The 27,549-nt window shown below is 46.9% G+C and overlaps 10 protein-coding genes across 10 annotated transcripts; 6 read left to right on the top strand and 4 right to left on the bottom strand.

Annotated features, from left to right (window-relative positions):
• Positions 1 to 1,381: 1,381 nt before the first annotated feature.
• VTN77DRAFT_1406 (uncharacterized protein) lies at positions 1,382 to 2,858 on the top strand (the record flags this gene model as incomplete). The annotated part of the gene is made up of 2 exons (XM_069417134.1): positions 1,382 to 1,527; positions 1,634 to 2,858. The coding sequence occupies 2 exons, from the start codon at positions 1,382 to 1,384 to the stop codon at positions 2,856 to 2,858; spliced, it is 1,371 nt and encodes a 456-aa protein (XP_069272922.1).
• Positions 2,859 to 4,059: 1,201 nt separating this feature from the next.
• VTN77DRAFT_1405 (uncharacterized protein) lies at positions 4,060 to 5,518 on the bottom strand (the record flags this gene model as incomplete). The annotated part of the gene is made up of 4 exons (XM_069417133.1): positions 4,060 to 4,671; positions 4,731 to 4,880; positions 4,942 to 5,129; positions 5,194 to 5,518. 4 exons carry the CDS (start codon positions 5,516 to 5,518, stop codon positions 4,060 to 4,062), a joined length of 1,275 nt encoding a protein of 424 aa, XP_069272921.1.
• A 412-nt stretch (positions 5,519 to 5,930) lies between these two features.
• Positions 5,931 to 7,280, top strand: VTN77DRAFT_1404 (uncharacterized protein; the record flags this gene model as incomplete). The annotated part of the gene is made up of 4 exons (XM_069417132.1): positions 5,931 to 6,049; positions 6,110 to 6,396; positions 6,448 to 6,589; positions 6,641 to 7,280. The coding sequence occupies 4 exons, from the start codon at positions 5,931 to 5,933 to the stop codon at positions 7,278 to 7,280; spliced, it is 1,188 nt and encodes a 395-aa protein (XP_069272920.1).
• Positions 7,281 to 7,616: 336 nt separating this feature from the next.
• VTN77DRAFT_1403 (uncharacterized protein) lies at positions 7,617 to 8,507 on the top strand (the record flags this gene model as incomplete). Its single annotated transcript, XM_069417131.1, has 5 exons — positions 7,617 to 7,704; positions 7,779 to 7,798; positions 7,862 to 8,263; positions 8,319 to 8,366; positions 8,430 to 8,507. The coding sequence occupies 5 exons, from the start codon at positions 7,617 to 7,619 to the stop codon at positions 8,505 to 8,507; spliced, it is 636 nt and encodes a 211-aa protein (XP_069272919.1).
• Positions 8,508 to 8,766: 259 nt separating this feature from the next.
• VTN77DRAFT_1402 (uncharacterized protein) lies at positions 8,767 to 9,292 on the bottom strand (the record flags this gene model as incomplete). Its single annotated transcript, XM_069417130.1, has 4 exons — positions 8,767 to 8,806; positions 8,858 to 8,916; positions 8,984 to 9,128; positions 9,189 to 9,292. 4 exons carry the CDS (start codon positions 9,290 to 9,292, stop codon positions 8,767 to 8,769), a joined length of 348 nt encoding a protein of 115 aa, XP_069272918.1.
• A 1,278-nt stretch (positions 9,293 to 10,570) lies between these two features.
• On the top strand, positions 10,571 to 13,424 carry VTN77DRAFT_1401 (uncharacterized protein; the record flags this gene model as incomplete). The annotated part of the gene is made up of 8 exons (XM_069417129.1): positions 10,571 to 10,648; positions 10,963 to 11,054; positions 11,116 to 11,158; positions 11,222 to 11,281; positions 11,440 to 11,858; positions 11,973 to 12,234; positions 12,288 to 12,960; positions 13,012 to 13,424. 8 exons carry the CDS (start codon positions 10,571 to 10,573, stop codon positions 13,422 to 13,424), a joined length of 2,040 nt encoding a protein of 679 aa, XP_069272917.1.
• Positions 13,425 to 14,564: 1,140 nt separating this feature from the next.
• VTN77DRAFT_1400 (uncharacterized protein) lies at positions 14,565 to 16,788 on the top strand (the record flags this gene model as incomplete). The annotated part of the gene is made up of 7 exons (XM_069417128.1): positions 14,565 to 14,607; positions 14,667 to 14,717; positions 14,793 to 14,919; positions 14,983 to 15,148; positions 15,210 to 15,917; positions 15,974 to 16,454; positions 16,520 to 16,788. The coding sequence occupies 7 exons, from the start codon at positions 14,565 to 14,567 to the stop codon at positions 16,786 to 16,788; spliced, it is 1,845 nt and encodes a 614-aa protein (XP_069272916.1).
• A 588-nt stretch (positions 16,789 to 17,376) lies between these two features.
• Positions 17,377 to 18,421, top strand: VTN77DRAFT_1399 (uncharacterized protein; the record flags this gene model as incomplete). Its single annotated transcript, XM_069417125.1, has 2 exons — positions 17,377 to 17,901; positions 18,074 to 18,421. The coding sequence occupies 2 exons, from the start codon at positions 17,377 to 17,379 to the stop codon at positions 18,419 to 18,421; spliced, it is 873 nt and encodes a 290-aa protein (XP_069272915.1).
• A 265-nt stretch (positions 18,422 to 18,686) lies between these two features.
• Positions 18,687 to 19,800, bottom strand: VTN77DRAFT_1398 (uncharacterized protein; the record flags this gene model as incomplete). The annotated part of the gene is made up of 2 exons (XM_069417124.1): positions 18,687 to 19,603; positions 19,662 to 19,800. 2 exons carry the CDS (start codon positions 19,798 to 19,800, stop codon positions 18,687 to 18,689), a joined length of 1,056 nt encoding a protein of 351 aa, XP_069272914.1.
• Positions 19,801 to 21,549: 1,749 nt separating this feature from the next.
• Positions 21,550 to 24,593, bottom strand: VTN77DRAFT_1397 (uncharacterized protein; the record flags this gene model as incomplete). The annotated part of the gene is made up of 8 exons (XM_069417123.1): positions 21,550 to 21,865; positions 21,918 to 22,378; positions 22,439 to 22,992; positions 23,067 to 23,348; positions 23,410 to 23,751; positions 23,820 to 24,347; positions 24,416 to 24,460; positions 24,539 to 24,593. The coding sequence occupies 8 exons, from the start codon at positions 24,591 to 24,593 to the stop codon at positions 21,550 to 21,552; spliced, it is 2,583 nt and encodes an 860-aa protein (XP_069272913.1).
• Between the last annotated feature and the right edge of the window lie 2,956 nt (positions 24,594 to 27,549).

The raw sequence follows: 27,549 nt of genomic DNA, 5'->3' as shown, positions 1-27,549 counted from the left end.
CCTGGCACAGATGCTTTTATTGCAAGATTAAGAATTCCATTTTTGCAGCAATTGACAGCATATCGAAATGCATTCAGTTACCCCCACCGCTCTTGTTCTGCCGTTTCCCCAAGCCCTATGATTTCTACACACAGACAACCCTCTGCTATTAGAGAAAAACAAAGCCACCCCATGTCTATACAAGAGAAACACAGCATGTCATTTGACAAGGCACCATAGCAACGTATTACACAACTTATCATTCTCTGATAGTCCTGGTCAGGATTTCGTCAGTATTTTATCAACCTGCTTGTTGTGAATCATTCAAATTTCCAAATCACATTGATCCCATGCTGACGCCCATGCATAAGCAAAGTCTACTAACTCTACAGATGAAATGCCTGGTTGGGCTGCTGTGGCACTGGATTGACTGTCAGTTGGTAAGGACTTGACCATCATGGCCTACTGATTGATCTATACAGATGAACCCAACTCTCTACTCCTTAATCTTGATGGTTTTCAGACATCTCATCTTGTACACTTGATATAATGTAAGCTGGTTGTTTAACGTTGCCTTTATCCGAGATTGAGTGCAGTAGATTCCTGTTTCGGTGATCCCGGCAAGCCCCGTGACTAGAGTTTGAACGCAGTTTCTCCAGTTCCAAGATTGAAGCTGAGATCTCTTCAGCCAATGACTTCCAACACTACATCGTCTATCCCCTGGCCATCGCATTTTTGGGGGATTCATTCTACCGTCGCAAGATTCACTCACGATCCTTTGATTTTTCCCTTCCAGCCGCAACGCAGTCTTGACACTAGTGTACGTCGACTCTCTCCAGTACAACGTATGTACATTACATGCTGCCCTCGGCAATCAGCATAGCCCTTTTGACCAAAGGACATCGCCGACTCGGTCTTTCAAACAGCGCCTTTCTGAGTGTCTCTTCTTTCATCCGACATAACTAGTGTCATCTTGTCTTCAGGTCCATCCTCCAGGTTTATTCCCACTATCTACTGTAGGCTGGCGGTTGTCAATCGACTTTCTTGGGTTGAATTTATCCCGGCGGGCCCCGGTTTCGCTTCATGCCGTTGGCTTTCGATGGAGTGATACAACACAGAGACGCCCTTTTATGGTCTGGACCATTAATTTCTCACATTTTGCTGGTATTCATTGTTGCTGCAGTTTGGCCCCGTCATTCAACAGGAAGGGACTAAGCGCTTCGATCATACCGACTGAGTGAGAGGGACGTCAGAATTGCCTCCAAACCGTTACACTGTGATCACTTGTGAATATCCTGCTTGTGCAGCACTCAGAGTTTTATTTCCACAATCACCTGCAATCCTTCTTTCGCTCAGTTTTCGTTTGATAAGTATCTGTATCGGACTTCTTATCTGACCTGAGATGTCCTCCCCTTCTCAGACAAGTTCCAGTGCTGCGCCTACGAACACTGGGAGCAATGGGGATGGAAGTGGAGGTGGTGGACCGACAAGTTCCCCTCTTTTGTTCTTTGTTGCCCTGGGCTTTGGTGTGGTCTTCACAAACTTGTGGTATGTTGCAGACACCTTTCCCTTCTTCGTCCCAATGCCCTCTCTAGTTCTGCCCTCTACAATGCCGTGGAGACACATCTATTGATTTTTGAAATCTGGTTGCTAGGATTATTGTTGGTGTGAAGTACTGTTTCCGATACAATCAACGAAACCGCCAACTACGAAATGAAGAAACTGGGGAACCCATTGACTTGATGAATGTGCCAAGAACTCATAGAAGAAGGAGAGAGAAAAAACTGATGACAATGGAGGAAGTCAACGAGCGATTTCCTCTCATGAAGTATAAAGCTTGGAGGTCGTCTCGTGTCGACAAAGGCCTTCCGAGCGCGGGAGGCATAACGGCGCCGTCCAGCAGGCCTCAGACACCGAAGAATGAGGATAGAGAAATTTCACCTGCTGTGGAAGAAGTGCTTGCCGATTCGCAGCCAGCAGCGCCAACTGCCTCCACACCTGCCAAAGGGCATGAACGCCTTGTTTCCAATCCAACAGAGCCATCTAGCCCTGTCGAGCATGCCGAAACTTTGACTGTCAATGCTGACGAGAAGATTGCCACTGACACGCTGGTTGAATCTTCGAGATCCAATATGGCTGGTGATCCTTCTGGGAAGGGTTCGCAGATCCATCCACATAAGGAGTCCCAGGGTTTCGAGGACGATGACGATGATGATCAAATCCGAATGGCCGTGCAGGCCGAACTGTTATCTAGTCCAGGTGATTCATGTGCAATATGTCTAGACCTCATCGAAGACGATGATGACATACGAGGTCTTACATGTGGTCATGCATTCCACGCTTCCTGTGTGGACCCTTGGTTAACAAGCCGGCGGGCATGCTGCCCTCTCTGCAAAGCTGACTACTATGTTCCAAAACCGCGTCCTGAAGGCCCTGAAACAATGTTGGAAGCTGAGCGCCTTGGGCGTCGGACCACAGGTCGAACTAATGCGCCAAATACGCCACAGGCTGTGCTTATTGGTGGTCGTGCGAATCCGTTCAGAGCGAGGATAGTACTCCCCGGGCGGTTCATGGCGATAGTTCCCTCTGAGGAAAGGAATGGATCTTCTCGATCTGCACAGCATCGAAGCCCATGGTATACGCCGAACTACTCAAGCACAACCCGTGACACTGCAAATACAATTGCTGGTGGTACCGAGGCGCGAAACTGGAGAACAAGATTAGCAGCTGTTCGAGTACCTAGACCCTCCTTTCGTTCATTCAATAGTCTTAGGCGCGAACGCCCTGAGCATGGAAACCAGCCGTCGTTGCATACTCCTTCGGTGCCTGAGGGGGAAACTCCTACTCCTCGTCAGCTCGAATCCGGGTCTACCACCTGAATATCTATCGACAGTCCACAAGGATCTCTTGAAGGACGTACTTCCCGTTAATACTTTTCTATGCGGCCTTAAATTTTACGATTGTTGAGTTTGTGGTGTCTGTCTGAGCCATTGATGATCTTTTCTGAATCATATATATCTCCTTACCTACCCTCTTCAAATGCTGTACAGTATGCGTTTTTCTTTCTCTCATCTCGCCTATCACTAGGCTGTTTCTGGATGTTGATGAACATATGAGCTTGATATCTACAACCACGACTTTCTCTTGATGTTTTGCGATGACTTCTCGTCTTTCTTGGTTATTTTCCGATTTGGTCTTTCTTCAAGGATTGGGACACTGTTTCTTCTGTCATTTGCGTACTGGTGTTGGTTGGTGGATTTGATCATTTTTTACTCTTTTTTACTCGATTTAGGTGAATTTTGGACGTGAATATTGCCATGCAGCGAAGGGAGCGTTTGGGATCATAAGGATAATATTATGCTTGGCATGTCTTATAGCCTACTCTGTTACATTTGTGATGTTGGCAGCTGGATGTGATACCATTTGATCAAACGCGGCAACATTAGCTCTTGTGAATTGGTGCAACATAAACATAGTTATAGCTATCCAGCCTTCCCGACCTCGGATGTGCTTCATGAACTTTATACATACGATGAACAAGCCTTTCAGGTCTCGCTTCGCTCAACTGAGAAAATACCTGTCTAATAATAGATGCCAAGGAACCTTTTTACCCCTAGGGTGTATGTACTGTACCTATAGTAGGTAATATAATTTTATCATCTACTTTCCAGGTGGGCTCCCCACCTATATTTATTCCTTGCTACGCATATGGAGTAGTTCTTATTATTATATCTCTTACTAATATTTGTCACCCTCACTAATGCATGTCCCTTACTAATGCCCTAAATATAAATTTCTTACTAAATAATAAAAGTAATCCCTTCGCCAATCTATATATATCTCTTGCTAATAAGATTTCATGGATTTAGTGTGGTATGGGTATGTATGTATATATAATAGATGTTGCTTTCTACAGCCACATGACAGTGTGCAAAAACGGATTTTAACGTTTTATAGTATAGGGGATTACAAGTATTCCCCAAAGCCGCTTGGGTAGGCGAGTACCATGCATTATCCTACTTGCTGCGAAAATACAGTAGAAAAAACAAATACCGGATAGAATACAAGTGGATAGCAGATTCACCTCTGGGCCCTGGAGATTCCAACGCCAGCCCCTATGACACTCGGCAGTTCTTCTTTCCCAACACTGAAAAGCATCCTCATTCCGCTGCAGACCGCAACGATAGCGAGAATTGTGATGCCCGCAACAAGGAAAAATGGCGTGCTAACGTTCTTTTTCTGACATGCTGCGCCACCCCATTGAACTGTTTTAACAGTACCATCCGAGTTTCGCACCACTGTCTGTACACATTTGCACGCAAAGCAGTCGCTAGCGATGGCTCCATTTTTCGAAGCATACTTTAGATAGCAATACCCATGACCTGAACAGTTATTGGTGGCAGTAACGCAGGAAGAATCTGAGGCGTGACAAACAGGCATAAGCGTTGATGGCGTGATTGTCGATTGCTGTAAATTTTGCACTATGGGAGAATCCGGCGCAGGAAAGACTGAACTGGAAGACTTAGACAGTAATTCCTCCTTCCAATCGGATCGACGCTGATGCTTTGATGCAGTACCCGAAGAACTGGCAGGCAAAAGGAGAACAGTGATTTCTTCTGCTGCTGATGCGGAGGAATTTTTGGAAAGAGAGAGTAAGAGTTTCGCCGCAGATAGTGGGTCTGCATTGCTTTCCTGTGCATAAATATGTAAGTCAGTGCAGGGCTCATTGCTGGAGAATAGATGGGAGATACCTCAAAGCCGAGTTTCAGGATCCCAACCACGCCCTTGCTCCCAACCCAAGAATCCACCGAAACATGAGAGAAGCTAGCGAGCGAGTCGCTGCTTAAAATGCCAGCAGCACCTCCGAAGACAGAATATTGTGAAAGACATTCCTGAGCTTCCTTTAGTAATGCGTTAAGTCAGCAGCATGGTAGATGCCGAATCTCAGTGAAGTATCCTTACAAGGAAGTTCAAGGTTGATCCTCGTAGCTCTGCTTCTTCCTTTTTAAATTCAAAGACGCACGCTCTAGGGTCTGCGGAAGTGACAGGGTCCAAATCAAGAAGATCTTTAAGGAAATCGTCATCGAAAAAATTGGAAGGTATCTGAGGAATGATTATACTAGTTTCGCGTGCCCTAGTAATGGCCGATACTGAACCAAAGGCGTCAATGAGTTGCCGATGAGAATTCCCGTTACTGACAACCACTCTACTTACCGGATTCGTTATTCACTCCTTCGCAGACAATAAGTAATCTTCGTCGGCTGCCAACAAATGCATCATCATTGAAGAGTGGCGCTTGCTGTCCTCCAAAGTGGTTTAATAGCTCCACCACTTCCTCTTCAACAGTTCCGAGTGAAGTGGATCGAGTTGGTTTCATTCGTTGCTCCAAGACTAGTTTGGCAACATCTTCGCGCACAACACTGCTATGCAATAGCTTTGACCCTTGGTCGGAATCAAATGTATATATTACGCCATCGTATGCCGCCGTTGTCAATGTGATTGCTAGAGATAGGGTCAGGAACCTTGCCATGTATTGCATTCTGGGTCCGAGTTTGACGTTCGTAAAGACCAAGCTGCTGTAGACAGATAAATGTGATCTTAGGACGAGTGGTACCCTGTCATCGAAGAGATACTGTGTTAAGACGTTTCTGCCGGCACAGATGAAGTCGTCGCAACGAAGACCGATCGGTAATGCTGTAGAACTTGAAGTTCAATTTGGGAGACCGTTATGCAGATTAGCATAGGAGAGCACCGGACATCACGTGCAACGAAGTCCGACACTTCGACAAGACTTTCATCAGATGTTTCTGTGGCCAGCTCTGTTTGTCTTCCTTCGTGACTCTGCTTGGATTTTCTTTTATTTTTTTTCCCCTTTTCACAGCTAATGCAACATTGGTGTAGATGAAGCATGCCATTCAGATAAATCTATATCTGGAGACTTCGAGTTCTCGATGCTTCGGCTCAGGCGGCCGCTTTGCAGCCCTTCACCATATTTCCGACAATGTCGGGCATTCAATTATGGCAGGTTGCCCAAGGTGCACCACGTGAAATTCAAGAGGCCGTGGGTTAGGTATATTGCTCAATTTCTATTGTCCCTCTCATAGGCGCATTTGACTAACATGATGACAAGACGGTTTGCTAAAACATGCTTGCTCTACGGCGCTGCATTCCACCTATGGAGCCAGCTATTAGTCCTTCGATTCGATGGAGAGGTTAAAATGGATTCGCTTGAAGACACGGCAGTGAACAAAAATTTATCTCAGGGGGTGGCAGATGACATCATTGAAGAGGATGTCATATTTATTCCTTTGGGATTGCCCTGCAAGCGACCTGGAGAGCTCTATGCGCTATCGGATGCTGAGTGGCAGGAATTTTTGAAAATAGGTGGAAATAAGCAGCGAGTCAAGTCGCTACAAGGTATGTGTTAGCTATCCCATTTCCTGATCGACCGTGTACTTATATCCATAGATGAACTTGCCGCAACTGTCTGGAAAAAGGCGTCGGGCTTGCCAGAGGTTGGACATCTCCTGGGGAGCCCGTTGACGTTGGACGAATATTGGCTTGTTCATAGTTTTCGTTATCGTGCACCGTCTCATTACGAACAATCAGGGTAAGTTTCTCTCCGGCTGTGAGCAACTGGGATACTAAAAAAAAATCATAGTTTGGAAATCTCAGATACTCATGTATCATGGGTGTCGAGACCTATCTCTCCTGAACAAGGTGACAGAATTTGGAAAGTTTTGCTACCTCTTGCTGTTGCCTCGGCTCTTCGTGATGCTTGGAAAGTCCTCTGGAAGAAGCAGCTTCAGCGGTTTGAAAGACCCCGATATTCTAACAGCTCCATCATAGCCATGACAGAAACGGCCCTGCAGCCAAATACTGAAAGTTCAACTGAGAAGGACCTGCCATCTTTGTCAGATCTCGAGATGCTTAGTCCCAACTCACTCAAAGAAGGTCTTCCACATAATGAGAGCCCGGCTCGTCCTCACCCTTCTTTGGTCATATCAATTCTACAGAGACTGCCTTTTCCGAGTTTTGTACCCGGCTCTGATTTACTTCTGGCTTCAATGGCATTTAAACTTAGCCTGACTGCATCCAGGTCTCGTTATCGTCCAACCCCAAAGCGAGGCGTCTTCTACTTTAACGGTACTGTCGGTCTGAAGGGTCCACGAGGAAGCTGCAGGTTCGAGGTGTGTGGTGAATATGATCCAGCTACTAGAAGTTGGACTACTGTGAATATGTACTTGAAAGACTTCAACTTGTCCACTCAGAGGCCTCTGGGACGTAGCCGAGACGTCTGAGACCATTTTTCGGTCTGACAAGCTGACAATTATGATTCTCTCGGTCTCTTTAGATTTCCATTGGACCAGATATCCGTGATCTGCTTTAGGATTAGCCATCTAGACAGGTAGACTACCTCATTTCTCGTGAATATTAGCAATATGGATGGATCCAGTCATGGATTAATCCCTCGGGAATTACCCCATAAGCATGACATAACAATGCGGCACAAGCGCCGTTGCCCCTCCTTCCGCTATTTATGGTTGTGACCTGACTCTGGTTAATTCCTTGCTCGTAGCCTTGCATTATTTTCAATCTGCAGCATTCATTCCCCTTTACAAAAATCTAAGGAGATCATGGCTCTTCACCCTAAGTTCAGCGGCCAGAAATTGCAGGCGGCGACGGCGGCCGTCGTAAATGATACACCGCATACGCTTGAACTGTGTATGTGAAAATCATAGGCAAAGATAGTGGCTCTAGAACACGCAAAGAATTACTAATATTACTCTGCCAAACAGACCTCGACTATGTTTGTCCAGTTAGTCCCTCTACGGATCTTTTTTGAAACTACAGATGTCACTGAAGTTCAACCTATGTGCAGTACTCAGCCAAGCTCTTCAACACCTTCTACAACTCCGTCAGACCCATTATCATTGAAAAATACCAGCCTAGGCTCCAGGTTATATTTCGCCAGCATATCCAACCTTGGCACCCTTCGTCGACCTTGACACATGAGGCTGGCGCGGCCGTTTTGAAAGTGGCCCCGGAAAAGTTCTGGGATTTCAGTGAGGCTCTGTTCAGGCAACAGACCGATTTTTTTGACGAGAACGTCGTCAACGAGACGCGAAATGACACATACAGGCGGTTGGCAAGAATTGCAGCAAGTGTTGGTGTTGACGAGAAACGAGTTCTTGACTTGCTGGTTGTGAGCGACAAACCCGGCGAGCATGGAAGCTTAAACAATGGCAACGGGGTGACCAATGACATTAAATTGATGACGAAGGTCATTTGAGTCGGCAATCCATTATCTGAGCAACAAGTCTCTGACGTGGTATCAGGCAAACCGTGTTGTGGGCGTCCATGTTTCTCCGACTGTCTTCTTTAATGTAAGTTGTGGCCGTCAGAATAACAATAGGCAATTGCTATTGTATGCTAACTGAAGCTTGCAGGGTATTGAGGAAAAAGGTATCAGCAGCAGCTTCACCGCTGCTCAGTGGGAGGATTGGCTTCGCAGCAACGTGGTCTGAATGTCATCATAGGCGTAGGACCAAGTTTTCCGAACCCTCAAGTTTCTCAAGAGACCTTAGCGTTTATTTATTCAAGGGCAAACACAGCTGCTTGAATTCGTTTCTCAGAAAGGAGTGCATCATATCTCATATCGAGAACCGATAGATGCTCCTAAGCACTATATCGTTCAGGCATCCTTGAATTACCACGCAAGGTTATCGCTCGTGTATTTTCCTGGAAAAGAACACCAAGGAAATTCCATTGTAGTCGAAATGAGACTCAGTTCTGCGATGTAGGAGGTTGGTAGTTGATAGGACGCCTGCGCAAATAGTTAGCACAGTCTTACAACCGGCGCATGCGAGTCCCGTACTTGAAAAGTAGGATATGTGGCTCTGGTTCATGCACTTCGTAGTGCTCCCATCCCAGACTCTAATACACGAAGTCAGATATAAATGCTGCGACGTCGATTTTTTTGTCAATGGTTGTGATAACATACTTGGGTAATACCCAGACCTCGCCATTCCTCTTCCCAGAGAAGTTTCAATGTGCCTTTTGAGCTGTCAAAGTAGTCGGCAGGGATCTTTTTCAGCATGTTTTTGGGTAACTGTACGTGTCGATATTCATATTGGTCGTCGGAGTATCTACTCCTGTTTAGCACTTCCCGGCCAGGCCTCTTCCGGCATACAAAGAAACCCACATACCGAGCGGAATAGTGAATAGAGTCGATGAATTCTTCGAGCTTCTCCCGCTCTGATTCTAGCAGGAGACGTGGTTTTTTGTTTCGCCGGCTCAGGTCAATGTCCATAGTTGACATGACAGGAAAACCTGTGTGATAAGAGTTCGCAGAGGACACGAAGAAAAGGAAATTTTATTAGGGGAAGGGTCGATAGAAGGGTCAAGTCCACCACAGGGAAATTGCGTTGTCTTGTAGTTATTTGTGACCAGACGCTGGGATGCGTGAAGAGAAACAGGAATATATGGTCGCGGCCAAGAATCCCGAGAACCGTTCTTATCCAAATTTGGCATGGGAACGCGGAACTGGATTATGGCCCACGGGAGTACTTACCTAACGTACCAGGTAATAGGTAACAATAACGACCCGCATTGATATTTTGCGCGCTAGGTGGATTGAACCAGCCAAGTTAATGATTATACTCTACTCACTGGCATGAACAGAAATTCATTTTAGATATTTGACAATAGAATAGTGATCCCATGGAAACATATCTATATTTATTATATACATGCCACCAAGGGTATTGTATTTATGCATGTGTATTGATAATTAGTACATACATACCTTTACACAGCCACAAAACCTGATTGTTTAAAGTCCTATCAACAATGTATGTACAGAGTACAATGTATGAGAGTCTCAGGGGGTTAAGCCTGCATAGTGGTACCAACCACACAGTATAAGCGAGCTTTGTCATATCACTATATGAATGCAACATAATAATGGACCACATGAGATTCATGCTGAATTTGAGGCTTTATGAGGGAGAATCAAAGTCAAAGCCTAAATCTATGGTGCTTGTAATTATGTATTGTCTCATCCAGGATATGTCAAAGGAGGAAGTAGTTCCGTCAAAGCCACGAACACGTGACAAGTCTCGCCAGGATGTGTGATGCAAGCTGCCTGCAGAGCTGAAGATATTGGAGATTATATTCCTGCCTGTCATAACTAATTTCAATCAGATAGAATTACCCTTCATAACATGTCATTGGTATGTTTTTGAAGTGTCTTTTCTCACTCTTTCTGTAGGACACAAAACGCCGGCTTCGTACAGAGTAGCGCCACATTTCCGGGCGACGCCACATCTACGCCTTTCCGAATGTGTCGCGTTCTTTCTATGTAAAAAGACAGGAAGGCTGCAGAGATTCACAACGAATTTCGGGCACACCGGACGTCCTAGCAATCCTCTCATATTCGAATAAAGACGCTTCACTTCTCTGGTATAGTCTGTGGTGTTAAATTCGCACAGATCGCTGCAGTTGTGCGCGTGCAACACCCAGATTCGCCCGACGGATCCTGCGGTGACCGGCCAGCGCATTGCGATCCTGTCCTCCCACTTGTAGGATCATGAACACCAAGCGAAGAGTCGGCGCTGCGGGCTCTCCGGACTCGACAACTCATGGCTCGAAGCGGCGAAAGGTATCCGTAAGTATCCGGACTCCTTTGGTCTTCACCCATCACTCGAGTCCTTCCATCGGACCTTCGTCTATAATAGTCAAGGCGCGTCCGAAAATCAGCGATTGCGGGACGCCAGGTCGTCATCAGACAGACGCGCGCTGACCAACGGAGCCCGGGGCTTGATGCGACACCGGAAACGACTCTTATTGCAAGCAATCTTGGGTCCAGAATCACCTGAAATTGCTACAATTTTCTTCTCTTCATTACGCCTACTTTCTCGATTCTCGTAAATGATGTGGATTCATGGTCGCAGATACTGATTGAATCAATCACTTAAGCAGGATGATCATGCGACAGAGACAGAAACACCCCAAACCACGACAGAAGTTGGCTTGAGGCTGCTAGCGCATATTAAACAGTCCACAGACAAAAAGTACAAGCCAAATTATCGCCCAGCTCCCTGTCGCATTGTGACTGACCACTCGTTGCATCAGCGGCCGACTTATTGCGACCAGTTTTCTCCATCTACCCGATAGAGTAAGTGTTATCTCTGGCAGGCTCCATTCTTTACCACATGCCCGTATCTAACTGTTGATGCAGAAAAAAAATCCAGATTATTATAAAGCCATTGCACTCCCGATAGCTATAGATACAGTTGAAGTAGGTCCTGGCTTCGTTGAGAGATTCAAATATCCTTATATTTGCTTCGTCTGCTTGAATTGCACCAGCCAACATCACAACTCATATCAGCTAACATGCAATTCCTTTCTTGCGTTCTTTTGCATCCCGTGACTGATGAAAGGCTTTGTCGCATGCAGGATAAGTTGAAAAACTATGAGTATCCTACCGTCACAGCTCTTGAGAGTGATCTCAAACGCATGGTCAGCAATGCCAAGTTCTACAACGAAAAGTCCTCACTCATCTTCGCTGATGCGGAGCGGATCCGAAAAATTCTTTCAAACAACATGCCAAAGATAAACCCCGCCTACAAGGATCCTAAATACGTCGCATTTCCCACTCCTCTTCCCGATGAACTACCAGAGAACCCCAATAACGAAGGAATGGACAGGCAAGATCATCAAGATGTGGAAGGGGCGGTTCTATCAACGCCACGAGATTCACATCCGACGCCTCCGGCGGAAGATAATATCCACTCCGAAAGCAGTTTCGAAGGAGATAGTCTTCAGGAGGCCCAAGACAGGATAATATCGGAATTAATTCAACTGAAAGATTCGCAGTGAGTCATTAGCCAATTAGCCAACGAGAAACAGAACCCCCCCCCCCCCCCACCCCCCAAATCCCTCCGTCCCCCCTAAACTTATCTCTTTCGTATACCCTAATGTGCTTTCAGGGGGAGAGATGTGGCAAGTCCGTTCATCAACAAACCGGATCGTAACCTGTACAAGGAGTACTACGAGATCATCAAGCACCCAGTCTCTTTGCGGAGCATTCAGAAACAAGTCCGTGGTACGGATGGGAGGAAATCCCTTCCCAAAACGACTGCTTTTCCGACCTGGCAGTCGTTTGAGGATGAAGTTGAGTTTATCTGGCGAAATGCGCGAGAGTTCAACGAGGATGACAGCGAAATAGTCGCTTTCGCTGGTATCCTAGAGGCAAGTGATTGTAAGAATCAGTTTTCTGCCTTCGTGGCTGACCATAGTGGCAGGATTATTTCAAGCGTCGTGTCGCGGAAGCTAAAAGATTCGTAACTGAGTCAACACAGGCAAATGGCGATGGCGGAGTTCCACGTATTAGACTGAAGATGGGTGCTGGTAAAACGCCTGAGCCATCCTCCCAGAGATTGACGTTAAGGCTGCCTGGCCAAAAACCAAGCGCTTCTTTAAATGAAGACGCACTGCAGCAAGGGGTGTCTGTTGATAGCGAAGCTTTGAGAGGACAGCAAGAAATTGTCAAGGCAGGCTCGAATGAGCAGGAAGTTCATGCTGTCACAACACCTCCGATCACGAGAAGTCTGCGCAAGCCGGCGGCAAGTCCGATATCGAATTCTGGTAAAATCCAGCGAGGCGTCTCTGCCTCGTCATCTTCCCGTTCCACTGTTGCAACCTTTAACAACGAGACTCAAGCCTTGCCTGATGGCTTAGGCGTCGTTTCCTCTCGCGAGACTAGCCAGGAATCTGTCAAACTTGCTCCTACATCTCCTGACAAAACGCCTACGGAATCAGCAATCGAAACCACTATACCACCTCCTCTCACTGGCATTCCAGTTGATCAAAGTGTCAGCCCGCGGCTGTCATCCAATCTGCCGAGCCAAGTTGTGAGTGCTCATTCAGTGCCTCACGTTTCGCCTCTGGATTTGATTACGAGGCAACCCGGCAAAGGTAAGCAGTGTGTTGCGGAGATATCTCGATTTTATAACTAAATGTGCACAGATGGCATTCACGCTTTGATCTCTAATGTGACTGTGTATACACATACAAGCTTGGACCCTCGACGTAGATTTTGTCTGAATATACCGGCCTCTCCTACAACTCGTCAGGAGTCTTTGGTTATAAATCTTCCAGCATCTCACAATTTTGTCTCCATCCGCCTCCAAGTTGTTGCCAGCACACCTCAAAGACAGACAAAGCTCGTGGCTTTGCTCGGTACGCAGAATTTCCACGTCGCTCCGCAGCCTAATTCCAGCGCGACTGAACCGGTATACGACTTACGACTCACGCCTGGTATAACCAAGGTGGACTTTCAAATGGTCTCTGTGCATTTCCGAGGCTCCTCACATCCTGGATCTTCCGAGCTCGAAAAGGAATATGAGCGTCTAACGCTCTTTTTTAATCTCTTACGGTAGTGGGCTTTCTAGGTATACATTCCTTAGTGGCCGGGTATTACCTTCAGTAATATGACAGCGACATATCCAGTGCCGGATCGGTTTATCGGTGCCATGGTTTTTGATCAGGTGGTGTCTGTATCTACTACCTGTGAGCTTTTTTTTTCTCGTTCTTTGCTTGCGTCATTTTGTTCTGGGTCGGTTGCAGATTTGTGACAAACTTCCAGTGCCTTCGATATTTCTGCAAATGTGATGAATACTGTCAAGCTTGAATGCCTTTTTTCCTTTTTCCTTCTTTCTTCTTTTCTTTGAATTCTTAACATATTGCTCGAGCTCGAGTTGTTGCCATGAGGATGAGATTGTCACGATAAAAGCCAGAACCAAGTGATTCTGTATAATTTATTTGATGTTTTCTCTTGTGCAATATCAATGTAATCGATCAAATGAAGTAGAAGAACAACTGGACGAGTGATGCACATTCAAGATATCTAAATTTTGAGTCCTCCCATTACTAGCTGCCTGGGATAATTATTTATTTCCACTATTTTGTGTTTATCTTTGACTTTACATTCTCTAGACTTGATTTCTTGTTGACCTTATTCCAATCCAGAAAACTCATGGTACATACAAAAATTTAAGGTAAGAATCTTACTAAGGCTTGAGGCTATTATGCGTATTGGAAATACACAGGGCTCCAGAGGTCGCGTGTATTTAAATAGTTCATATTTACAAGTCATATTCGCAGTCCAAATCCCACATAAATAGGCACCTTCTAAACTACCTACTTAGGTATCTAGGTAATAGGTCCATGATATGTAAGTACTTAGACATGGGCCATGGGTGTGTGGCGATGCCAGACAAAGCTAGCGCCACCGTCTTCTCGCTCGGTAGGTTAGCCACGGCCCTACCAAGCCCTGACCAAAGAAACGGTGGCCTAGGTAGCACCCCTCCCACCCAGAACTTCGGAAGGGACCCAGACGGACAAAAAAAAATTAAAAAAAAAAGGCGCCAGGAAATTTTTATTTCCCTATAAATAAAGCCTTTGGCATCTCCCATCCTGAGTTTCCTGGATTGCTCATATCAATTTCATCTCCTTTAAATTTCTCCCTTTACAACCCACACATTCATTTATTTTGGTCTCGCTCTTTGCAATCCTCAATCATGTCCGACGAAGTTTATGACGGTGCCATTGGCATTGACCTGGGTGAGCTCTACCGCCATTCTATCTGTCCGATCAAAAAATAAACTGACGCTTTTGCGAAGGTACCACGTACTCTTGTGTTGCCAACTATGAAGGCACAAACGTCGAAATTAGTTAGTTTTCGCATCTTTGTATTCTGGTGAATATCGAGGTCAAAATCGAGATGCTGACCAAAACTTTTCACCAAGTCGCCAATGAGCAGGGAAGCTACACCACACCCTCTTTTGTCTCTTTTACCGACAAGGAGCGCCTCATTGGCGAGGCTGCTAAGAACCAAGCTGCTATGAACCCGAAGAACACCATCTTCGACATTAAGTAATACATTTACCTGTCCTTAATTGCAGCGCGAGGGAAGGCCGACTCTAATGCACATTCTAGGCGTCTGATTGGGAGACGGTTTGATGATCCTATTGTCCAGAAGGACATCCAATCATGGCCATTCAAGGTTGTTGACCAGGGAGGGAACCCTGCTGTCGAAGTTGAGTACTTGGGAGAAACCAAAACCTTCACCCCCCAGGAGATCTCCTCCATGGTTCTTATGAAGGTATATCTTTTCTGTACATTACCTCTGTAGGCTTTTTCTGTTTACTAACATCTCCCGTTAGATGAAAGAGGTTGCGGAGACGAAACTCGGGAAGAAGGTCTCCAAAGCCGTTATCACTGTGCCGGCATATTTCAATGACAATCAGCGTCAGGCAACAAAGGACGCCGGTGCTATCGCTGGCCTCAACGTGCTTCGCATTATTAACGAACCCACTGCTGCAGCAATTGCTTATGGTCTGGGCTCTGGCAAGTCCGACAAAGAGCGTAACGTCTTGATCTACGATTTAGGAGGCGGTACTTTCGATGTTTCTCTGCTGAACATTCAGGGTGGTGTCTTCACGGTTAAGGCTACAGCAGGTGACACCCACCTCGGTGGACAGGACTTCGATACCAACCTCTTGGAACACTTTAAGAAGGAGTTCCAGAGGAAGACTGGGAAAGACCTGTCTGGTGATTCGAGGGCCCTGCGTCGTCTCAGGACGGCGTGTGAACGTGCAAAGCGCACTCTGTCCAACGCTACCCAGACTACCGTGGAAATCGACTCTCTCTTCGATGGGGAGGACTTCAATGCTCAGATCACCCGTGCGCGGTTTGAGGATCTCAATGCCAAGGCCTTTGCGGGTACCTTAGAACCAGTCCAGCAGGTGCTCAAGGATGCTGGTCTTGATAAGAGCAGCGTGGATGAAATCGTTCTTGTTGGAGGCTCCACTCGTATTCCCCGCATTCAGAAACTGCTCAGTGACTTCTTCGATGGGAAGAAGCTTGAAAAGGTGAGCATTGCCTCACCAACTAAGATATGAATAACAATATTGACGTGGTAATACAGAGCATTAATCCCGACGAAGCGGTCGCCTATGGTGCTGCGGTCCAGGCGGGTATACTCTCTGGTAAAGCAACTTCTGCGGAAACCTCTGATCTCTTGCTTCTGGACGTGGTCCCCCTCTCTCTTGGTGTCGCTATGGAAGGCAACATCTTCGCTCCTGTTGTTCCCCGTGGCCAAACTGTTCCGACAATCAAGAAGCGTACATTCACTACTGTGGTGGACAATCAGACAACCGTGCAGTTCCCCGTCTACCAGGGTGAGCGCACTAACTGCGACGATAACACTCTTCTGGGCGAATTCACCTTGTCTCCGATCCCCCCGATGAAGGCGGGTGAGGCTGTTTTGGAAGTCGTCTTCGAAGTTGATGTCAATGGTATTCTTAAGGTCACTGCCACCGAAAAGTCGTCTGGGCGCAGTGCAAACATCACTATTTCCAACGCTGTTGGTAAGCTGTCGAGCACTGAAATCGAGAAAATGATCAGCGGTATGTGTTTGTCCCTGTCCACGCTCTTACATAAGGATACCTTCCCTAACGGATGGCACGTTTAGACGCCGCCAAGTTCAAGTCGAGTGACGAGGCTTTCAGCAAGAGATTTGAAGCCCGTCAGCAGCTTGAATCCTACATTTCCCGTGTGGAAGAAATCATTTCAGATCCGACCATGTCTTTGAAGCTGAAGCGCGGGAACAAGGAAAAGATTGAATCAGCCCTCAGTGATGCAATGGCCCAGCTTGAGATTGAAGATTCGACTCCCGAGGATCTCAAGAAGAAGGAGCTGGCCCTTAAGAGACTCATCACAAAGGCAATGGCTACACGTTAAAAGCGTTGTCATGCCATCGACGACAGAAAACAGGACACTATACCACGAGGACGATCGTATCCAAAGCCGGTTGACCAAGAGCAACCAAAAAAAAAGTAACCTTTTCTTTTCGTGTTTCTTTGGGTTGATCTCGTTTCATTTTCATGAATTCTCGTTTATGACCTCTACCGCATGTGTGCCGTTCAAGCAATAGATCAGGCTTCTTAGGCTGTCTGATGATTCTGTTATGAGCTTCGTTTGCTGGCAGACCTTCTCTTCTGTAGGTGAACGGGTTTGTACTGGTGCAGCTTATAGAAATGATCTCCTACTTCTTTAGACGCTTTCAATATTGTCCCTTGACGCGCAGTCCTCATATAGAAATACCATGAGTTTCTTATTTTAGCGGTCAAAGATGCCGGTAGATTGCGCTCTAATCTTTGAATCCCGATCTTTGTGTAAATGAGGGGAAGTCTGGGCTGCTTTTCCATTCGCTGAAGGTGGAGCCGTCTAATAAATCATTACTCTGTACTCTCTATATCTAGCCAATACTCGAAGCCAGGTTGCAACCGGACTTGAGCTAACTGGGAGAAAAAAAAACATTTTTGCAATATGTTGGCTCGTCCGTCACAGCGTGCTTGTCTGACAAGGGTAAATGGCTTCGCTGCAAGCGTTGGGAACAACGTCTGGAGAAGTTTTGCTCCTGTTCATGGTCATAACTCCCTCACTCGAAATAACAGATGGAATCCATCCCTAGTTTCTCAACGCCATGCTCAAGAACATCCCTCCTTTCTCGTCGTCGCAAACGCAGCACGATTGTTCAGCAGTTCTGTTCCATTAAGCAAGAAGAAGGAAAAGAAAAGCAACGATGCTGACATCGCATCGAAGGCGTCGAATACATCACCTGGCGATCCCTTCGACTTCACTCAGTTGCACAATGGAATCGCGGACGCTCTCTCACGTTTCAAGGATGATCTTTCCAAACTTCGTTCAGGCGGGAGACTTAACCCTGAAGTCATTGAAAACCTCCGTGTTCAGGTGACCAAGGGCAGTAAAGAGACGGCGAAACTGGGAGAGCTGGCACAAGTCGTTCCGAAAGGAGGACGCACATTAGCCATAATCGTTGGTGAGGAAGATGTGAGTTTGAACTATCTCTTGTTTTTTTTTTCTCACTAAACATACTGTCTGTCTACTGAATTGGGGTTCATAACCTCGCTTTTGGTTCCCTGGCTTTGTCGTGAACAATTCTTAAGTCAAAAGGACCATGCAGCTCATAATCTTGCTTGCTAATGTTGGGTAACCTCTGTAGCTCGTGAAACCGATCAATTCAGCCGTTATCGCTTCCAATTTATCTCTGACGCCGCAACCTGATCCGCACAATCCTTTACAGCTCAATGTTCCAATTCCTCCGCCAACGAAGGAATCCCGGGAGCAGACAGCCAAGGCCGCCAAAACTGCGATGGAACGGGCAGTAAATGCCGTTCGCAATTCGCGAGCAGTCTTACATAAACGACTGCAGGAAATGCAGAAGAAGAAAGAGGCACGGCCGGACGATGTCAGAAAAGCGCATGATCAAATGGAGAAGATCGTAGAAAAAGGCCAGAAGGAGATCAAGGATTTATTCGAGACCGCGAAGAAGGCAATTGAGCAAATATGAAAAAGCGATAACAAAAGAGCCATGTTAATAGATGGTTTTGATTTCGTCTTCGATGTACGATAAGGACTACTCTCTGGTTGCCCATGCTATTGGATCCAATGTCAACAATAATGTTCAAGAGAGGTTTTAGATTATTTTTGTAGATAGATCTTCCGCAGGTGCTATGGTACATGAAAGAGGAAAACAGACATCAAAAGAGAAAAATACACAAAAATCTTTCTCTCAAGGCAGGAAAAGGAAGCGTTGTGTCCTAGTGGCTACAACGTCACGTTCGTTTCGCACGTTGACCGGAGGCGAGGAGTGATTCCAGCTTGTCTAGGAATTGCGCTTGCTTTCCAGCCAACCGGTATGTCCCGTTGTTCTCAAGATTCCTTAGTACTTCCCCAAGAACAGATGGCTTTCCTGCGTGCTGTGCCTCAGAGGAGGCATACTTTCCTTGGACAACCTCCCGAATTAACATTTCGCGATCATCTTGACTGACCGACACAAAACTTGTGTCTTCAGGCTCAATAAGTTCTCCTTTCCGTTGTGTTAATTTGTCCGCCCGCTCTTGAGCCAGCTTTTTAGCCTCCTCGATAACTTGGTTCTTTTCTTCTTCGCTGGAGAAGAGAACTCGTTCTCCGTTGAACAGCCTCTTAGCGAGTTCGTGAGGCGGCTCGTATCCATTAGGATAGCGACTGCTCATCCAAGACAGTTTCTCTAACACACTTCCAGCGGATGCAGTTTCCCCAATTGGTAGAGAAGGCCAGGTTGCTCTGAGTCTGGAAACATCGTACTCGGTAGGATTATAACGGACTGGTACCGGCTTCTCCTTCTCTGCCTGCTCGCGGAAGACTTCCTCTATTTCCGCCGACCGAGATTCGTCTCCTGCTTCCTCCTCTGACTGTCTCCGTGTGCGTTTGGGTCGCTCCCGTTGCGTAGCTGATCGAGTTCTAGCATTTACCGCCATACCGGAAGGCCCGGTTTTGCGAGCCCGTACAAGGAGAGAGTTTTTGAGTTTTTGCAGCTTGGGCGCCCTAAGAATATTTGCCTGGCTCCCAGAACGCGGAGCCGCAAGGGATCGTGCATCTACCACACGTCGAGGAGATGGAGAATCACCTTTGACCGCCCTGGTGTTCGATCTGGCCGAAGAGCGACCACTTTCAGTGCGAGGACTTGGACTGCCTGCATTCTTGGATTCTCCTGCATCAATGTAAGCACGTGTTGCATCTGGAATAGATAGATGCTCTGGAATCCGTACCTGATGGTCTATTCCCGGCGTCATCCTTTCGAATGCAAGTGACGGAGAACGTGCGGGAAGAGGGGATTCTCCCCTCATTGAGTTTCAGACAGTCATAGAGGGCTGTTTTTAATAGTCGCGGTTGACCCGGCCGAAACATCTTCGTGGTATACTACACCGGTGTCTGTAAGCCGACCTGGTGAGGTGAACCTTCGGAGTTCTGGTTTGCGCGGTTCGACTAAAATTCAACAGATCCATTCAATCACGTGATCGGAGTTCACCCGACTTAATTAGAAGACAATCGTTGCTCGCTTTTCAGAGCTGGAACATGTCACTTTGCGCATCTATCACCATTTCTGTTAGCCGTTCGGTTTAAGCTTCATTTGCTTCGGTGGTCTTATTTCTTTTCTTTTCTTTCTCCTTCTAAGGAGAAAAGCGAAAGATTGATACATAAAAGTCGTCACGATGCTGCGTCGCAAACCTACAGCGATAACAATAACACAAGAAGATTTGGCAGCTTTCGAGGAAGCCCGGCTGCGAAAATCGATGGAAAACGGCGGTCAAGATGCTGGTGCTATTGATAGCAGCTACAGCAACAAGAAATTTGACCCAAATGATGAACTGAAACCACTGCCAGGTGATAAAGCGAGGATCGTTCGGTCCCGCGATGAGCGAATTGGAATTAGCCGGCGAGGTTGAGGTCATATGGAAATACTGTCTGCCTGTCTTTGCCAAAACCGTGAACTTTGAATATGCGCAATTTCCTACAATACGTGAAGCGTTTTTTCTGCCCCTGATACCGGCGAGCCGTGTCCTGGACAAATTATCAGATCTACTGTCTCCCTTTGGGATGACACACTATGACTTCACGACATTCATCCTCTTCTTCCATTGTCCACTGATCTACCGTGCTGCAATCCTGCATTGTGCGGAAAAGGTCGGGAGGAGGCGAGTGGGGTGGGTTCTTCGATCTTGGGGAGCTGTTCTCAAAATTCTCAAACAATGGTCCACGAAGACAATATTTCCGACTGTTCACAAGGTCCGACTAATGGAGCCCAACGAACCAAGCCAACGATTCTTATATCGCCACTTTTTTGCCCTGCTTTTAGTTGGACATTCTAACTGAGAATTGCTACCTGGGCTGGCTGAACTTTCTGACATCTCGGAGGCTCATTGTCGTGATTAAGTCATTAAATTTGAGATCATAGGATTGAATCCATCATCCTATGTTTCTACCCTTTAATTGTGATATTAGCTATATCTGAATGAGGGTAGGGAACTCGTGACGTTGTTTGTCGTTCTCCTCCTCCTCCTTTTTTCTTGATATTGATACATGGTTCTCGTTACGTCCTAGAAGGCAAGAAACGAGTCAATATCATCTTACTTGCACCAAACCGCATGTTGCCTTGAAGATCGTTAATTCACTTCAGGATATTCCAACAGCCGGACTTGAAAGGACCGATGAAGCATGTTACCCATATTTGCCATGCATTCCAAAAAATTACATTCAAGTCATGTTCACATCCAAGTATGGTAGACCATAGTCCATACATATCGTTTGCAATTCAAATGGAGACAGACGAGGGAAAATCATTCAAGTTAACCAGTAGGCCCCACAGATCAAGTCAAAACAAACATCATCGCAGCAAATGTAGAGTACAAATGGAAAGTATCGAACTCTAGGGCATCTTTAACCGTAGAAACCGAGCCTGAACGATGGAAATGGAAATTGCCCGCAATGGCACTTGTCGTCCCAAAAGAACGTCTAAACCGCCTCGGTGTAGTATGTGATGAGGAGGAGCAGTAATCGATGCGGAGGAACAAAAGCCACTTTTATATATCTGCGGATGTAGGATAATAGACCCTGGAGGTTGATTTCTGGCGTCTGCTGTCACGCTCCCATGGGGTTTCATCGTGCTCGCTTGGAGGCATTCTCAGATGACATGTCTACCGAATAATTCCATCTGCGCTTCAGTCCATGAGGATCGTAGACGCTCGCAACGCTTTGTTGCCAGTCTCGTGCAGTCATAATGACCGGCTGCGTACTGAACGACTGTTGAGGTGCAGACTGCGTCGGGGCCATTGATGCCATCTTCCCCGCAGCCGCATATTGCATGGGATATTGATTCGACATGGTATCAACCATTGCTTGGGCTGCATTGTTAAAGCCCATAGGTGGCGAGTTTGTACTAGCGGGAATCACAGAAAAAGCCATATCCCATTGGCTTCATACACGTTAGCAATATATTGACTATTTTGTGTAGGAGGCTCTCATACTTAATAATCCGAGTAGGATCCCAGCTGTTCTCATCTACTAGAGGAACACCTATAGGATGATTTGGCGGATTCTGTTGCATCATGCCTAATGTCTGCATCTGAGGAGAATCGGGCTTGGAATCTTCAGCTCCGGCAGAGATGGGTGGAGTAATGGGATGCGCGCTGTAGCCCAATCGACTAGGGGAAGGATCTGGAGGCTGACTGAACTGAGAATTGTATTGTACATCAAGCGACGGTGGACTTGGATGATATTGCTCTGAGGGGCTTCCGTATGGAAAGGTGGGCTTGAGTTCGAATGGGCGGTTGATATCAGCAGAAAAGGCGAGCCTCAAAGAGTCGATCTGTGCCTGTATCTCCGGAAGCGGCCAAGCAGAAGAACACTGTTCAAGTATGCGCATGTGCCGAGTGAAATAGTCGCGTGCATCGGTGTGAAAGTCCGGGTCTGGTGAAGTAATCGCAATCTTATGAAGCAATTTCAGTAATTGTCCTTCTCAGCCCCGAATTTTTTGTATCCCACTTACCAGATGCAACATCGTGCATGTTAGGATGGCATATATCGTGAAATTAATGCCTCGTTGCATATAGAGCAGACCAGGTAACCCAAAACGAGCGAGGATTGCCTCTTGTAACCGACAGAGACATTTTGCAGATGAATAGCACAAAGACATATGGGTCTTCCATTCACCCCCAGCGGCGAAGGACTTGGACGCAACGAGCTGCGGGCGATGGAGCATTATAATTCCAAGGTGGCAATGACAATGCATGTTGCCCACAAAATGCGACGGCAGCCAAGGTGGAGATCCATCCTCAGGGTAGGTTACCTGCAGATCAGGAGGAAGGCTGCGGAGCCAATCACTGAAGAGTGGATTATTTTCGACAAAGCGAGGATCAGCTCCCCAGTCCTTTTGTCTCTTGATCTTATGATAAAGCTCCGTGTAAATACGGATATGATATGCATTTCGAACAAAATAAGAAAACTGTCGAGACCGATCAATTTCGAATTGATCGAGGCCTGGAATGTCTAATTTCGGCCGCATATCAACAGTCTCGGGATCAACTTCGTAATCTGAACGTCCTGTGAATATGTTAGATTCCTCATGACCCAACACTGGGGGGGGGGGGGGGGGGGGGAAGAATATCTCCGCCAACCTTGAGGACCTCCAATCATCACTTCAACAACCAGAAGTGTTTGCCACACCCTCGTTTGGATCAGGCATTCTACAGGATCCATGTTGCAAGATTTGCCTTCCATATGGATACTATAGTGCTCGTGAATGTCAAGGTCTTTGGCCATCGAAACTATCGTCTTTACGGTCTGCCAAGAACGATAGTAATAGCCCTTTTTTGGTGCAGATTCTCGCGCTTTGAGCAGCAAAAGTAATGCTTGAATAGTGCTCAAGCGAGGCTCATCCATGAAACTCGATTCGTGTCCTAAATAGTCAAAGCTCAGATTAGTGAAAAGAACTCGAAACTGCGCATATTAAGTACTCACGATTTGCAAGCGCAAGCCACTGTGCACCCTGAGCAGGATCGTCTGACATCCTCCCCGCGCAGGCGAACAGAGCTTCGAGTAATAACGGAGAGATTGAAGCCCGATCATTCCGCCATTGTTGATACAGATGGGAACGGTGAACCACAGGGACATAGGGGTGTATATCCGAGAAAAATATTTTGAAATATTCCATGGCCTCTTCGTTGGAGGGCATAAGCTCCGGAGGAATTCGAATCGTCGAACCAGCCCCTGTACTGAGCGGCGGTAGTTTCTCGTCCGGCTCGTCTTGAACCGGAGCTTCTGGCTCCTTCATGCCCTTCTTCTGTTGCCTGATATAGGGTGCTACGCTAGGAGTTAACATGATATCTTCACAGGAATCAACTTTTCGCTGTCGTCAAGAGAATCCTTACCAATACCAGTTTCGTCAATCTTCAGCTCGCCAAGAGCCTCACTCAGGCCTTCGGCAGTTGATTGGTCCTGTTCGACGAATATACTACTGTCCGTACTCGCAAGCGTCTGAGAAGGGCCGTCTGCAAAAACAGGCTGTTGAAACGAATGATGCGAGACCGCAATCTGAGGAGGTTGTGCCTCGCCATATACACCATGCTGATTGTGTGACTGTGGCACGTAGGATGAATACATCCCCACTCCACCGCTATACGGGCCCATGTTTCCTGCAGCATGAGGATTCCCGCCTACAAAGTCCTGCTGAACGGGAAGACCATGAGGTAGAGAATCTAGTTGTTTCGATGCATCCAAATATCCGGCAGGATCAGCCTCACTGCCTTGCCCCGGACCAAGGTAGTCGCCATCTTGTCCGATTGTGGGAGGGACGCAGACTAGTTTCAGACGTGTGCATGCTGAGCATGGCCAAGTATTTGTCGTAGCTGCATCACACTTTATCTTTCGTTTCCGGCAGCCATTACAAGCTCGCATTACTGTATGCCATTACTAATGTTCAGAGCTGAACTTTCAACCATCACTAGAGACAAGGTTCAATGCATACCTTTCAACCTCTTATGCCTGTTATGCTCGTCAACAAAGACATAATCTGTTCAAGAATGTTAGTGTCTGAGAGGCAAGAGATCGAAAGAAGAGGCCGATCGTCTCTATGGCATCAAAGTCTTACTTTTATGCCCTTCCCGAGGAGGCCCAGATGGCGTCGTGTAAGAATATCCCTGCATTGTTGATCTTAAAAATACACCCGGATCGGAGTGATTGCCGAAAGATTAGGAAATATAAGAGACAGTGACAGTAACCGGATGACTCTGCGTTCGAGGCCCGCCTCGAGGCAGAAATGATTTGCGTGCGACGCTTGAGCGCAAGTCAAGATTGACAGGATGGAGAGCTCTTGGCAAGAACCGAAGTGGTGAGAGACCAATATCGGATAAAGAGCCCCATAGACATGCCCGTCCAGAACTTGCACTCTTGCTGAGGAATGTGTGAAGAGAGACCCGGTAATCCCAGAGCTGCAGTCGACGCACGGTTGAGAAGTATAATGCGTTAGCGTCCTTGACGAGAATCTCGTCCAAGTGAGAAGATGTATATTTGTTCTTGCGCAAAGCACCTTCCAAAGTCGTCAGAAGAAAAGGTGACTAAATATCACGTTCAGGGTTCCTATGCGCGTCGCGGCATAAAGGCGCCGGGGGTCGCGAAAAGCAAACTTTTAGCAAAACCTTGATAGAAGATGACCGTTGCTCGAGCACCTAGAATTTCCAGAATAGGAGAGCAGTCATTAGATCCAGGTTAAATTATCGCGATGTCGACGGAAATCCAGAAGCACGGTTGACATATGAAGCGCGTTGTGGATTGCTCAAGGTGATGAAAGTGTCAACCGTGCAGACGGCGAGTCCCGTATGGTCCGAAGTTCTTCAGATCGATGCAGTAAGCCTGAAAACCAGCAACGAGCAACGAACGCATCCGATCTGGCCCTATAAAACAATGTGGTCGCGCAAGTGGTGGGAGAGATGGAGGGTCCAAATGAGAAGAAGAATAAGAACAAAAAATGCGACCCCGAAGAACAGCACGACGGACGGTCTCAGAACCCTGGCGATCCGGAAATAATATGGAGTTTCGGTGAGCTGTACAAGGCTCATGGTCAGCATGTCATCTTGCGACAGAATTTAGAAGTACATACAGCATCCGACCAATAGACGTCTCGTTACAGCGATTCATTGATTCTCGGGACAACACGTTCCAAGTCGCACGGTGCTAAAGGATCGCACACGAGGATATAGGGCGACGCGATTTCGTAGACCGACCTTGGATAGACAATTCGGCCAGTTACGGACCGTCAAACAACGATACAAGAGCGCCAAAAGGATTAATCGCGTCTGAAGTTCTCTTGATCGCTTGTAGACTCACATACCACGTCTGCTGGCTACAGGGAATATGGTGTCGGCCCACGCGGTGCGCCGTAATGGCAAGTAATAATAATGATGGAGGATCGAGCAGTCGAGATGGAGCCGGAAGCGCCAGGCCAAGTGGGGGACAAGCAAGTGACGAGCTCACGTCGAGAGGCGGGAACCAGGAGGAAGCACGAATCGAGTTAGAGAGCATTGCAGCAACATCGGTCCCGTCCAGTAGCGCGTTTAGCGGCCCACAATGTGCGTCTGGCTGGCGGACTGGGACCTGGGGAATCGTTTGGTTATTTGGTTATCAATCACGATTAGTTACATTTCGGAGCAGGTTGTTGATCCTCCGTCGATCCGTCTGACAGGGGCTCTGTACGGGCACCTAAATCTCGACCAAGCGGTAATGCCTGGATGCGATTTTCTTTCACCAACGTGCTGCTGCATGTCTCTATGGTATAGTACATACATACAATGATCTCCTGGCCTGTGTATTACTAGATTTTGTAGCGGATGGGCGAAACATGAAACTCTCCTTTCCCATGACTCCGGGTAAAGTTTGTGCCTGCCTCTAAAGTATCGACCTGCCGCAATTCCCTCCAGGACCCAGGACCGGTTCTGCTTCACTGTCCTCCGTACGCCAGGACGCACTAGAGGAAATAGAAGACGCTCAAACATATAATGTACAGTACATACATGAATTGCCAGGCACACCCAATGCCGAGGGAATTTAATCGCATAGCTGTCCTTCTGGCACATGTGATATTTGATTTTGAACAGCCTAAATCCATGTTTAAATGAGGCATATGATGACTGCCCACTGGGTCTTTACTTACGGCTAACCTTTCTCGGTAGTTGGGCATGTTTTATTGAGGGTTAATAATCCGTCTCAGGTCGCCAGTCTTCTGAAAGCTGGCACTCCAAGTCCTCCGATTGCCATTGGTACGTCTAATTGAATTTGCCATTCAGACCATCCTCGGGAATCTTCCAAGATTGTTATCCCTAAGGTACCTACCTAACCTACAGGTACAGTACCCATGGACCTAGCGGGGATGTAGGTTGGTGCGTATACATGTGACTGAATGCTGAGTCAGCATAACCGGGTAGTTAACGTAATTCCCGGCCGAGCGAACCACCTCCCGCACCCGCGAATACTATACAGAAATTTGAAACTGTATTATCTACCCAAAACGGCAATTATTTACAAAAATTAAGAATTAGAGCGATTAGGGCATTGAGTCCTTATATGCCCTATAGTACCACAGTTGCTGCACCTCAGCAGCACACGCGTACAAGGTATGAAAGCCGCCTCTGCGGCCGGAGCGGCTATACCCTCTGGCGCCTGATCTTGATCCGGAATTTGACTCTGTATGAGATCCTGAGCTTCCTGAGCTGAAAGACCTCCTATATGAGACAGCTTATTGGTCGACCACTTATACTTCTGCCTTTGCTTCTTATTTACAGCACATAAATCATAATTTTCCTTTATAAGAAGTGCAGCACTATTTATGGCCAATTGACAGCCCTTAATAAGCTGGTTTAAAGCTATATTTGTAGGGCTCAGAGGGCTCTATGTATGCCATTTTAGTAAGGCCTTGATCATAATTGCCTAATGCTGTAATTCAATAATATTATGAGGCATCTCTGACACCCAATTGGTCAGTATACTGCTGGCATGGCTTCCGGGTAGTTGTTACGCGCTGGGTCCAACAGTAGTCGCAGATACTTCCGTTGGTGGTCAGGGAAGGATCAAGCGAACCGAACAGGTTCTTCACTATGGTCGAACAGA

The sequence above is a fragment of the Rasamsonia byssochlamydoides genome (genome assembly GCF_041956645.1).
Source record: "Rasamsonia byssochlamydoides strain NRRL 3658 unplaced genomic scaffold VTN77scaffold_127, whole genome shotgun sequence".
NCBI lineage: Eukaryota > Fungi > Ascomycota > Eurotiomycetes > Eurotiales > Trichocomaceae > Rasamsonia > Rasamsonia byssochlamydoides.
This window is presented reverse-complemented; position numbering and strand designations above follow the sequence as displayed.